Raw genomic sequence first — 14,293 nt, 5'->3', positions numbered from 1 at the left:
CACATAAATCTACACTTTGTTTTGATTTTGTGTTGCAGTCCATTTTCTGAAGTTACCTCTGCTAGACAACCAGATATATAAAATCTTCTCACACAGTTCTGAGAAGGTATATTATTTACTTTAGCTTAAGAAAAAGTGATAAATTACATTGCAAACACATACTTTACAAATGTAGATATACATTATCTTGGGGTTTATCTTTTTGCTTGCATGGTGTATGGTGACTCCTGGGGAACAGCTCCTCTGGCATCTTCATAACAGATCTCTGTCACAGAAGATCTCTTCTGTGACCAAATTAAAGCTCAGTCCAACAAGCTATGAAACTACAGGACTCTATACAAGACTGAGACCCTGTATCTGGTTCTCAAATTAAAGAACACACATGAATGTTACAAGACTTCTAGGGCTATTAAGCTATTCCAACAGTATTTAAGATTATTTTAAATGACTAGTCAGAACTTATACCAAAGCCATTGTTAAGATAGATGTATTTTATAATCTAGGGCTATCAATATGCTGCAAGGCAACACATTTACACCAGTTGTCAGGCCATCTTAAGTATTTAGTTACTAATTATCTCAACTACCTTTTTTTGTGTCTGTTTGGTAGAGAATGTAGAGCTAGTAAAATTAATGAGTTTCTGCTACTTTTATGCTGTTGCTCTCAAAGCAACTTAAGACTGTTCTGACACTACAAGTTGTCCTGAAAATAAGGTCTTGTATTCACTCTGAATTACTTAATTCAACATTTACAAAAGCCAAATACATATTACTAGCAATACAGTGCCACAGTTGTGCATTGGTAGTTTACAGACATAACATACGACCCCTTTTCAGAGGAATTTGTAATTTATACACAACAACATGACAGATAGACATGATTATCAGACAAGAAGTGCAAAATGGCATGCAACTTGTTGCTTTTTACTTATATGCATTATCTTCCATTTCAACATTACTTTTATTAAAGGGGTCATAGTATGGGCAAGCACCCCAGCTCACACTTATATTTTGTATACATTGAGCTTAATACAATCTTCTGTATTTTCACATTCATAACATGTTTAAACTAATGATTACTGACACCTAAATTCAAGTGGAAAATCCAAACTACAAGCATTCTTTGTATATGCATTCTTCAAGTTACACAATGCCTACAAGCTATTCCACTCTTAAATATGCCTACTTCCAGGAAAAGGCTGCATAAGGTACATGTTTATTATATTATTCACAGCAATGAAATCATATTGTGCATACAACAGCAGATCAGTCTCCTGCTGCAGCTGAGTAGCACCTGTTTTCAAATTTTTTCTGAAACAGTTCTATTTGCTTAAATCTCTGACTTTGCTGAGCTTCAGCAGCAGTCCAGCCTGGCTCTCCAGGCTTAGACATACTGTAGATACCATCTTCGTATAATTTTATGGATACAGGTTACCATGATTAGAAGTTAAATTCTAATCACAGAAAAAATAACCTAGAACATGCATGCAGCCCACATTCAGTGCATGCCAGTGCTAAAGGGACATCATTGACACTCTTGGCTGATGTGACAAATGGAAGTATCTGGTCACCTCACCTTGGTCAGAGAGACATGACGCAATGCGAGATGAACAGTTGACATCTCTGTCTTTGAAGATGATACAAAGAGTAACATAACTAAACAATCAGCTTGTGGAGATGCCAGATCCAGTTATATGTACAGATTCCTGTGTTCCTAAAATACATTTAATGCTGCAGAATTGTCACAATTACTTTCTCTTCCTACAGTTTTATCTGGAAATGAGTATTAATCAAATCTGTGAACAGAGTAATTATCTGCATAATTTTTTTTTCAGGTACCTGAAAATACTTAACAGGTATGTGCCAGTGAATGATACTGGTACCTCACAGTCAAAACACAGAACTTCACTTGCAGTTACTGGTCATAAGAAACACTTTTTGCCCCCCCCCCCCCCCCCCCCCCCCCCCCCCCCCAGTATTGCAGAAAGCTTGGAATGCACAAATATTAGCAGGCTAAAAGTTACTGTAATAACAAAAAGATAAAGCGTTGAACCCTTTGACAGTTTACTGACTCCAGAGCCCCCGTGGGCACTAATCTGTTGTGAACTTCCCTTTTACATACATGCGCAAATATTCATTTGAGTTGAAACCTGTCCTGCTAAACTTATTTCATTCCAACACAAGTTGGAAAGTTTGAAGAACACCAAGTGAACCATTTTTGAGCACTATGGCTGTGAAATGTTTACATATTTCTGGTGTTTTAAAACGGTTCCAACATTGCCTTAAGAAATGCACCACTAAGCAAATTTTAAGACCCCTGTCCAATAAAACTCATCACATCAAAAATCAAAAACTTAGATCTTCAAAGCCCAATCTCAGCTTTCACTAACATTTGAACACACATTTTCTACATTTGATATCCCAGAATACCATTTGTGCACATGCTTGGAAATCAGTCAGCCTTAACCATGTAAAATGCATCAGTACTGATCTCCTACATCTCCCTGGAATTCACAAGCAGGTCATCTTCTATCTCTCCCATCAGTTTGTCCTTCACAACAAACTTCATATAAAAAGCATGTTCTTCTATGCCACAACTCAGTGGTTAGTGCAAGTTAAAAAAAAAAAAAAAAAAAAATCTACTTCATTTCCATCTTCTATTAGAATCTTCTCTAGCCTATTTCTCCTACTTCCCAGGAGGTCAGTAATTTAGGTTGGGAGCCTCCTCATTCCCTTCTGTTGAGCCTGTTCCAGTTTTGCAGAGTAAGCATTCACCACCAGAATATCTGCATGCATGTGCCACATGTATTATGGGACACCCAGGTCTGTGTACGGGTGGAGGTGAGGGCTGGAAGGGGGTCATGAGTTCCAGCTGCTGCTCCAGTGAAAAGTTTATGTATCTTTGGCAGTCACCAGAAAAGTACCACAATTCCTTGCTCCCCTTCTTGAAAGGGAAGCCAAGCCGGCAGTGAAAAGCTGTAATGGAAATCTGAAGCAGAAGGAAGCACATCTAACACACAGTAAGATGGTGGCAAATCCTCAGAAAGATGAAGGATTTAAACTCTCACTAGGTTTTCCCCAAGGGCTAAGCCATGTATCCATCCTCGCTCAGTGGAACATATATGAGCATATTCCATCCTCGCTCAGTGCAACAGTAAACTGAAGTCCCCTTGGAGCCATGTATCTTCCCTCATCCACTGCACAGTCAAGAAATTTCATCTGGAATTTTGCACTGCATCACTAAAAAGGGAGTCCTAGAAGTTAACAGCAGCAAATGCTCAGCAGTGTGGTTTCTACATCCTTTAATGCTGCACTCTTAGTTAACAGCCTTGGGGTGGCTTAGAAATACCAATTTAAGAAGCCATAAATATTTTCAATCTTAAATTCTATTTAGATGCTTGAGTTCAAATAAATTGGTTTAATTGCGATATTTCCCATTCTGCTGGGCTGTTGGTCTTACATACTTTCTCCCTTTAAACTGCAATTCAGATTTCACATACTATAAATGTTATACTCCACCAACAGCACATACTATGAGTATATTCTTTGAATGGTAAAACAGACTGAACTGTTTCAAATAAAAGCCTTCTAGCAGAATCTACATAGGTCAGGCTTCTTTTGAAAACACATGAAAGGTAATTTCTGTTTTCTTCTGCCTTTAAAATAGCACAGAGGTGCCTTGTATTGTGCAGCATGCAGCAACAATATTAAAAACTGACTTGAAAACAAAGTATTTCAGAGTTCGATTTGAATATCAAATTAGATATCAGCTCAAGAGAAGGACCCAGGTGTCACTGTAGATTACCAAATCAGTTCAGTGGTCAGCTATTGAAAAAATATGGAAAAAATGTATGAAGAAAGGTGTAGAAGATAATGATTTTTGACTTTACAGCAGACCTATAGCAAAAGCATACTAACCAGTTAAATGATACAGAGAAAGTAGATTAAAATTCTGCTGGCCTTGTTTTAAAACAAGAGCTAGAAAATAATAGATGAAGTTAAAAAGCTGGGCAATGCTTTTACCACACATAATGATTACACTGGGGAACTCATTATCAATAAGGTCTGTTCACATCCAAACACTTAAACAATATTCTGAAAAAGCTCAAGCATTTTTTATGGCCAACAGCAATAGTTGAAGTAAAGTTGGATAGCTTGATCTTTTGCAAATGACAATAAAGACAGTGAGACAAGATTTACACCAAACCCTAATGATTGGGAGTGGAGAAAGAGAGCCCTGATGTTGTGGACCAATAATTTTCCAGGTGAGTTGCGGGCATTTTATTTCTCCACTGAGAATGCCAACCACTCTTCCCAATGCCAAGGACAAAACCTGCCTCTTTTAACATTGCTAACTGAAGGATATTCAAGGAGCCCCATTAGAATAGCAGAAGTGAAATGCCTCCTGACTTGTATCTTTATGCTGTCAGAATTCAGAACTGATACTATTTATTGTTTGTACTAACAATCACAATTACCCCTAATCTTTTGAAAGGTAATCTGGTGTGCATAAACTAAAAGAAAATGACCAGGGAAACTAATTTGTCAAAAGCAACACTGTAAAGCTGTACTAGGCACGATTCAGTCTGGCTGCAGTGATGCTCTGAATTTACAAGTTCTGATCTGATAATTAAAATCCCGTCTTGTGCAAATACTTCTATTATTAATTTTTCATACACTTGGAGAGCAACAGAGGTGGATCTACCTAAAAGGTGTGGGATGCCACATGGGAAAGTTCTCTGAAACTTCCCTAGAAGCAACTGGGAACACTTCTCCAGCAATGCCTAACTATTCCAAGCAACTGAATAGCAGAAAATCACAATTAACATATAATAAAAAACATGCACAGACTGATAGATGTAACATTACCAGTATGCAAAAAATTAAAATGAAACAAATTAAGAACTCCAAACACTAAATTCAGATTGTTTATTGTAAACAGAATAACTCTAGCACTCTGTCATACTGGCTGTGTCACATGCACCCAATTCCACATCAACTGCTTAAAATAGCACTTGCAAAAATTACAGTTATGTAATAATAATTTATGGTTTCTTACATAAACTAATTAACAAGCACTAAAATTGAATTACAGTGTATTCTAGGTAGTTTTTTTATTGCTTGTAGACACTGCAGCTTTGGATCCACTAAAATGAACCCATTAGTATGCCTGAGTTTATCAAAATTTACTGCTATATCAAACTCAGAAACTGTAAAATGCTGGAGAACACCTGAAAGCAATTAAGAGTTGCTGGAAAGCTACATGGGTTTTCACATCCAGTCACAGAACTTTGAAATTCTACGGTTTTTCCCTCTGGAAAACATGATATGTGAGCTTGTGTTAAATACACTGCTATTCCAATTTTTTAATATAATTTTTTAAAATTAGAGTTGATAGTACTTCCATGAATATATATATCTATCTATTTTTACACACGATAGAAGCCATTTAATTTTATTCACCGTAAGAGTGGTATGTTTAAATACTAAATCCCAAAATATATATTTTTATAATATGTTGTCAAAACTTTTAATATATATAATACAAATACTTTTACTAAAGGAAAACTATAAACAAAAGCGAAATGCAAAAGGGTAAAAAGCCCATTTTACGTGAAGGATCCTGCAAAAATATCATCAACAGACACACCTTTACTGGTTTTGCTTATACTATGTTTAATTTTTTTTCTTCTCAGGCTACAAAAAAATGCTAGTGGCCTTCCTTGGCAACAGGTTACATCACAAACTATCACCAAATTTATTAAAAAGATGTTCAAACATGTGCTGTTAAGCTTTTAAAATACACTGTATTTATTCAATTAGAAGAGACTCTCAGATGAACACAACTTAAGGCCTTTACCCTATCAAGCATTCATTTAAGTTGTCTTCAGAACGCACATTTATCAATGACAAGAACAGCCCTATTGAATACACCGGGATTCTGATGTACAACATGCATGTCATGTCAGTGCCTTAGTTTCAGGTTCTTTTAATAAGCAGCAAACTCAGTAACCTCCCTGATGAGCAGATTTTATATCTTCAGTGCTTTGCATACTGTATCCTGTCTGAATAATTACAAACAGGTAGAAGAACTTAGTAAGATTCTCCCTTACCTTCTTCTATTTGGGGGCTGTCCCAAGCACAAGACCACTCTGTAGAAGTCAGTAAACTTGGTGAAGATTAGACACCATATATTGTTTTACCATTTTACTAAATAATGGAATATATATGTATAGTATTTCAGCATAATTCTTGATCCTTCTGGGTTTTGTGCAGCTTTCTTAAAAGTAGGAGGAACAAACATTTTGTGATGTAACCTGACCTACACCCTGCTATAGCAGTACTGCTAACCCAGTACTGCACTGTCTCAAAAGCCTTCCTGAAGGACAAGAACCCACACAGATACATCAGAACCATGATGTATCTGATCCATCACGGGGCCCATATCTAACATTCACCTGTTCTTGAGTCAAGAACTAACACGTGCTTATCTGCACTACTAAGTACTTTGCTGGACTGAGAGCTAACATTCGTTTGAGGCAAAACAGACTGAGTTCTCCATCAGTACATTCACAACTGAAAACAAAAAATGACACCGAATAAAGCATTTTCTATACCAAATGGAAACAATTCACAGTAACACTGAAAAACTGAACAGGATGTTGACAACATCAAGAGACTGGGACAACATTTTTGATAACAAAAATAAGATGCACTATTAAAGTGTTTCCAGCATTTTACTAGTTTTAATATAAAATGTCCCCAAATTTGTATAGAAATATTAAAATCATGCCCATATCTTCAATTATTCTCATTAACACAATTCTCTCACTTACTACCATGTTGTCAAATTTCCTTTTATTTTCTCCCACAGGTCCTCATAAAACTTAAATAGAAAATATGTTGGTTGCACTAAGGATCATTTAAAAAAAGTATCATTCAATATGTCACTTCAAAAAATGTGGAAGTCTCTATTTGTAAGAAAAATTGTTGACCCCATCTCAAAAAGGACCTATTTTTCTCACCCCCTCCAGCTCCAAATAAGATAATTATTGGGATACTAAATGGTGTTTTTCAGGAGTAACAAGGACATTTCAAAGCAATTTGGTTTGCTCTGGAGGGTTATTTTATCAAAATGAAAATTTGAAGGGATATGCTATTTTAAAAATATACTGCATCTACAAGTTTTTTACTATTATTATTGTTTCAGTTGATTTTGGTTTTCATTTTCAACAGGTTGTCTGTAATATAAATGACACATGACCACAACTGATTTTTATACTCTCTATCCCTAACACACAGCTACTGTCAAACGAACCAAGAAGTAATTCAGGACTTTCATAACGGACAGAACCATTTATCCTAATGATCTTTAATAATTTTGTTCATCATGAAGTCCCCTGAAACCATGTCAGTACTGATCATTTGCATTTCTTCATCCATTGGGGTTCTTCACAATTTTGCAGCCATGAAATTGATATGTGGTTTCACCAGTGGAAAAAGTGGCAGGCTGCGCTTGAATTCTGTCATATTTTCAATCACACTTGGCTGCAAAGAAGCGTATGCAAGAAAAAGTCTGCTCAATATCTTTAATCAGAAAAGTGAGAAATTCTTCTCTTTTCATTTGAACTTTTGCTACAGCTATATATGAACACATCTTTCTTGCTCTTTTCTACAATATTAGTGATTCATTATTACAGGATCCCCCAAAATACAGTGTTATGTCTTATGAAATAAACTGTTTCATATTTACTCTAAGTAACTTAAAACAATAGTTATAATACAGCAAATTGCATTACTCATAATGGCAGGAACTTGAGTAAATGCAGAGCTTGTCTTTTAATTTACAAATTCTGCTTCAGAACATCCCAGCTACCCTTTGAATATCAAGGTAAGATCATAAAAACAAGAGCAATTCAATGAGCTATTATTTTTTGTTGCAGTAAAAAAGTAACTTTTAAACATTTCACTCATAATGGCTAATATATCCACATGTAATTCATAGAGAAATTTCCACACGTGATGATTATTTTACCTGTATGGGCTGAATAAGAGCACAGATCTCTTACTGCATTGAAAAAAGTTAATTATCTATTGGGACAAACACTACCATCCTTCTTCAAGAAAATTCATTTAATATCCAGTAAGGGCCCAGTGCTATCATATCTAACCACACAGTGAAATATGTAACACTTGTATGAATAGCGTTTCTCACACTGCTTCCTTCACAGGTTACACATTGACAGGAACGTGCATTAGTATTTTAGGCTTTAAGACAATTACCAGATAGTTGGTTTTGTTGTTGTTGGTTTGTGTTTTGGTTTGGTTTTTTTTTTTTAATCAAAGATTATATATTTATTGATGCATATGCATCCTTCTCTTGACACTTGATACATCTGATCAGATACAATCAGTATTTCCAGACAATAATAATCTGTATTTAATCCATAGTGTAGATACTCATGAGCTCACTACTATTAGCTTTCATTTCAATGGAACAGAAGGAATAAAGGTAACAGGACAGACTGTTAAAAAGTAAAAAAAATTTTAAAAAATAATAATAATTAAAAAAAAAATCCCTGATGTTATCGGGAATGACAGTGCATGTGGAAAAGAGTTGAAATGTTAGCCCCACAACAGCATGATGAAAGTTTGTTGGAGTTTGTTTCTCCCTATAAAATTATATTTAATGGTAACTAAACTTCCATATTAAGAATACAGCCTGGGATTTTTTGTGTGTTAGTTCTTTTTTACCTGTGGTAGTGGTGGTGCTGGTGCCAGGTTCACATCATTTTGGCATGGAAATTCTCCGACAACAGGGCCTATTTAACGTCATCAAAAATAATTCAGGACCGTAATTTAATCAGTACCTTTTACATAATAAACTGTTTTCTTTATAAGACAGGTATCTATATAAAGCACAGGTTATTAATCTTAAAGTATTTCTAACTAAGATTTTCTGAAAATTCTGCTTTTATACTTCATGGCTGTCTTTAGAAATACAAAGAGCTTAATCCATTATTTGACTTGAGAACACGTGCTGAGGTAGTGGCTTTCATTCATTTTACTTAGAATTTAGAAATAAAAATTGCTAATCTACTGATCAATGAATACTTAAAACTGTTTTTCAGTATAAATTATGAGAACAGTAGTAAATGCCAGTGGTATATACAACAAAAGCAACGCAACAGTACATCTTAGAAGCGTGAGGGTTACTCCACGTACCAAAATTCTGGATAGTAGCCCCAACTCTTCCCTGCCTGTCCCCATGCATGCCCTACTCCAGTCCCCCCAAAATTTCTTTCTGCATCCAATCCACTTGTCCATAAGAACCTCTAGTCTCAAATTCCTTAAACCTCCTTTCTACCTCCATACTCTAATTTCAACCCTAATCTTCACCCTGGGAGTTCAAGTGCTTCCCTCTCCTAAAATCCCAGATCTCTACTGCTTCCAATTCTTTCCCACGCTCAGAGAAAATGGTGTGACTGCCTCCAGGAGAAAGGGTTCTCTCTGGGAAGATTTTTACCCTTCCTCCTTTGTGTTGTTTTCTAGAGGATGGGCACCTGCCCTTGGAAGAATACTTCATTTGGACTCACGGGAAGTGCATTAAAGTCCCAATTTCTCTTTGATGTCAGAAGAGAGGCCACATGCCAGAATAAATGGTTTGGGACTGGGGAGTATGTGGAGAAAATACCTTGCTATCATCCCTGTAAAGAGTAACCACTTAGGTTGTCTCCTGTGCTCACCCTTGTCTTGGGAAGATACCATTCCAAGCAAATAATAAACCATTCTGGCAATGTAGTTACTACACTTTAAAAAGTTTTCTCTGGATAGGAAAAGTATTAAGAGCTATTTATATTCAACAATGATTAGTCATGAAAACTGGGAAGATGCTTTAAAGCAAGTCTTCCTTACTCAGCTGCAGACTTACAAGTTCCAGGGTACCATAAAAATCAGTCATTCTGAAACTGCAAGGAGGTTCCTGACAGGCACACAGTTATCTGCTTCTTTCTGTTCTACAGACAAACCTTTAATATTCTCAATTTTGGAACCAGTTACATGTTGGAATTTAAGCCCAGTATAAACTGGTGAAAAATCTGCACAAAACAACATAGAAGTTTTTCCTCTCAGTTTTTTTATATTAACCAGAGACACTTACAATCTTTTCCTTCTTGAATTCTAAAATGGAACAATAGTTTACAATGCACAGCTAAGCTAGACTATTTTAAAATAAAACCTGAATAAACTCTGACTTTCTCAATTTTAAATAGAATGTCTGACATTCCCAGAGGGTGGTTGTTTGTTGTTTTGGGGTTTTTTTTGAGAGTGCTTGAATAAAACTTTGGACATTCATTGCTTGTCAGGAAAAAAAAACCTATGAACCACAATGCACTGATAACTGCAAATTCTAATTTTGTTCTTCCCTGTAGAACTACTACAGACTTTTATGCTTGTTTTAAACTATCCTGTTGAAAAAATAAGTGGTATTTTAAGATATATTGTTTTAATATCAGTTTACTTCAGAATGGCTGAAGAATTTGGTCACAAATATCAATCAGAAAATTCAAAGCACCCATGTGAAGAAAACTTATAAAAAGGAATACTTTTTCCTCTGAAGTGTATATAATCTCCAGCGTTTTCTTATAGTGCATTTGCATCATATAACATGGACATCTTTAACTATCGCTTGCTTGAACAGGAATTGATTACATACTATATTCAGAACAGTACTTACAGGAATCCATTTCCCTTGCAAGGACGTGTACTGATACCTTGTGTCTTCTGGGAGCATCTATTGCCAACAGCACCTACAGTAAAAAACATCAAATCTTTCAGGTGTGGGAAGTATCACTCATATTATCAAACAGTAAAAGAATGAGAGCATTTAAATTTTCATTTAAGCTTTAAAATGTCCCTTTAAATATTATTTAAATATCCATAAAGTACTTTGAATTATTTTACAATCAAGTTAAGAAACTCATGTACTTTTTCAGACTCAGGAAAAGTGGAAGTAATAGGAATTCAGCCATTAACTATCACAGTATCAGGAATGCAACCTAAAGCCTCCACAGAATTTTCAGTTCCTAGCAGCCTTCTGGAAGCACATCAACCTGAACACAATTATTAAACTCAGCTGGACCAGCTCACCGATCTAGCTAGTTATTTCTGCTCTAGAATATGGGATAACCATGCATTAAGCATTAGTGTAAGCAAAATAGTATAGATTCCTACAAAAATAGCATGTGGATACTTGTTCAAGTTATTTATTAAACAAAAGCTACTGAAATTCCAACTTTGTCTGTGCTGCGTATCTTCACCCCTGCTACCATACTATCAAAGCAAAACAAAGATGTTAGCGTTCACTGTGCCACTTCTAAATAATAACCAGTTTTAAGCATTAAGACTAAATCCTATAAAGAAAGACTGTAATGTAAAAATTACTTTGGATAGTGAAAAGGATAAGACAGAATAACAAAGAGAAACCATTTTGGAAGACATTAGGCCACCCCCAAGAGAGAAAAAAAGAACACAGAGATACACACATTCCCATGCTTCTTCATGGGAAGAAATTTTTCCATCCAATAGTAAGTTCCAAAGACTTTACATCTATAAGTTTTCAAAGGATTCCCTGGGCTATTAGTTGCCCCATAAATAATAAAACCCTATGTACACTTTGCAATACAATGAATTATCATAGCCTATGAAATTTATTACATAACAGAAAGAATGAAGCCAAATTTACTGGGGGGGGGGGGGGGGGGGAGGGGAAGAAGGGGGCAGGGACAGGAACACGAAGACGGACGGGGGAGGACATGACATGGGACGGGATGGGATGACACACGGGACAGGATGACAGCACACATGCACCTAGTATTTCAATTGCTTTTATTAGATACCTATCTAGCAACTTCATGCTGAGTTGCAATGTACAATTATTGCATCATTATACTGTTCCTTTGTTCTGCCTAACTATGAAAGGAAGAAAAAGAAGCGTTGATTTATAGTGAACAAAGCTTTAAAAATATCTGTTTCATTCTCAATTTATGCACACAAAATACTACTGGTTGAAGAAAAAAAAAACCCCACAATAAATTTGCAATTTTGGCCAAGCTTGGTCATAGAGCAGCACATTTTTTATTCCTAAAGAAAGGATAAATGACACAAGAGGAGAATAAAGGCTGGTAAGAAAAAGAAAACCCCACAACAAAAAACAATCCTTCATCACTATTTTTACGGTATATTAGGTGCCATTAAACTAAGTAAGACTCAGGAAATAAAATTATTGTTAATGTATCTGCATCAATCATATCGTCTACCTAAACCAGCATAAGTATATGCTTTCATAGTTCACAAAAGTAACACGCAGTTATATCTAAATCTCCTTCCAAGTAACATTTTAACTACGTGACTAACTTACCTTGTAGAACTGTATAATATCATCCTTGGTCAGGGTCTTTAGATAAGCCACTTCAATATTATCTGCACAACAATAGTAAAAATTGTAACAGGTCTGCAAATCATAGCTGCTTTGTCCATTTGATTGGACTTACTAAAAAATGCATGCTTGAAGAGTAGTGATTGCACTGTATGTATGTTATTCAGTAGCTAAAAAGATATGCCTGCTTCTGTATATTACCTTCAAATCAATGTTACACATTTCTAATGCAGACTGATTATAGATTTTATTCACAACTAGGAAACAAGATGGTAAGATGTACTTTGGCAGGATGTACTTTTAAATAAGTGTAAGGAATGGTGCCTACATCATACCTGTTAAGGAATAATCACCTTTAAGATATCTGGGGACAATGTGTCTCAGTAGCTACATCACTTCATATAAATTAAATTGTAATAAACTAAACATGTAATATCACTGCTGCATAAGCAGGAATGTTTTTTGATGTAGGCATGCTTGCTTTTCTTATGGTTAGCAGGAAGATTAAGAAAGAAATGTGTGCAAGAGAACAAATACACAGCTAAGAAGTCTGTGAGGCAGGCTGTAAGTACTTAATATGAAGTTCTACATGAAGGAAGTAAAAAAACCCCAACAAAAACAGTTTGGAAAATTAGATTACATTTGGGAGAAAATTTTTAAGTAAAATCATAAAAGTAGTAATAATAAAAATGTAAAAACCTGAAGATAAAAAACTTTCACTTCTTGAGGCTGGTATATGAATTCCCAGTTTTGACAATTCCAGTCAAATTAAAATCATTAATGAAATAAAATTACTAGTGGGTAGAGAGGAATTAAAGATATAAAAGTCAAAAAAAATAGTAAGTTGAGTGGGATTTAGATATGAAAGATATGAATACAGCTAGCAGTAACAAATTCTGGAGAGATAATAGAGGTCTCAGTATGATAAAAACAGAAACACTTAAGGCAGTGAAAAATTAAACTCATCAGACACAAAAAAAAAATACTTGAGGGGATAAGTTTCCACACCACTCCTTATACTCAGGCATGAAACCTTGTCAGTAGCTCTCATTCTCTTGAGACCAAGCTAGATGACAATTCAAAATTCTTCATTATTAAAACAGTTCTGTTAGCCATTGTTGACCAAAATGCCTGTATTTGCTGTTGTGGAAGGCCAACACTGCACATGTAAATCAGAAGAGAAGTCACAGCGTATACAGTGAGTTTTATGTAGGAAGCATATTATGCATGGAAGATGGGAAATTAGAGCTGTGAATCAGTCGAGACATGAAAATGCGAGGAAAAGCTGATCCGTACTTAAAACTGATTTTTTTTTTTAATGTCAGAAACTATATTACTAATATGCCTCAGTATTTTGGATTAAAATCTTCAATTATGAAAAAGAGAAAAACACAAGTACTATGTAGGATCACAGTGTAAATAACTGTCAGTCCATTTTCAGTAATAACACTAGAAGTTGGATCTTACTTGGTCTTATACAAGCTTATAATCTTCAAAGAATCATGGATGAAAAAAAAAAAAAATTTCTTCAAGCCTACTCTAAGCTGAGACGAGTCACATGTTTGTTAAGCTACCTGCTGTTGCCTCTGTCATTGCTCCCTCAAAGGAACTGCACAATGAAAAGAGGAATAGGGTTCATATGAACATGTGCACCATCAGCAATGTCAAAGTATATTTGAAAGCATCTCAGTCAAGTATTAGGCACATATGTAATACAGATATCTGAACATGACATTTATGTGACATCAACATTTGCATTCAAAAAACTTTCAATCCTTGACCTACTCTACATCTCCCTGAGCTTTAAGGGAAAGAATGGAAGGTTAGTGAAGCAATCATCAACCCCCATTATATGGTG

General features: G+C 35.4%; 1 protein-coding gene across 3 annotated transcripts in view; it reads right to left on the bottom strand.

The window, feature by feature from the left end:
* Nucleotides 1–4,905: 4,905 nt before the first annotated feature.
* IDE (insulin degrading enzyme) overlaps nt 4,906–14,293 on the bottom strand; it is a 68,787-nt gene continuing 59,399 nt past the window's right edge. For all 3 annotated transcript variants that reach the window (XM_074907478.1, XM_074907477.1, XM_074907476.1), the window contains exons 22-25: nt 12,418–12,479; nt 10,735–10,807; nt 8,754–8,821; nt 4,906–7,547 (exon numbers count right to left, since the gene is read on the bottom strand). In XM_074907478.1, coding sequence (XP_074763579.1) covers nt 7,452–7,547; nt 8,754–8,821; nt 10,735–10,807; nt 12,418–12,479 — 299 coding nt within the window. In that variant the 3' untranslated portion in view covers nt 4,906–7,451. The remainder of the gene's footprint in view (nt 7,548–8,753; nt 8,822–10,734; nt 10,808–12,417; nt 12,480–14,293) is intronic.

This window comes from Athene noctua, chromosome 5, assembly GCF_965140245.1.
Source record: "Athene noctua chromosome 5, bAthNoc1.hap1.1, whole genome shotgun sequence".
NCBI lineage: Eukaryota > Metazoa > Chordata > Aves > Strigiformes > Strigidae > Athene > Athene noctua.
This window is presented reverse-complemented; position numbering and strand designations above follow the sequence as displayed.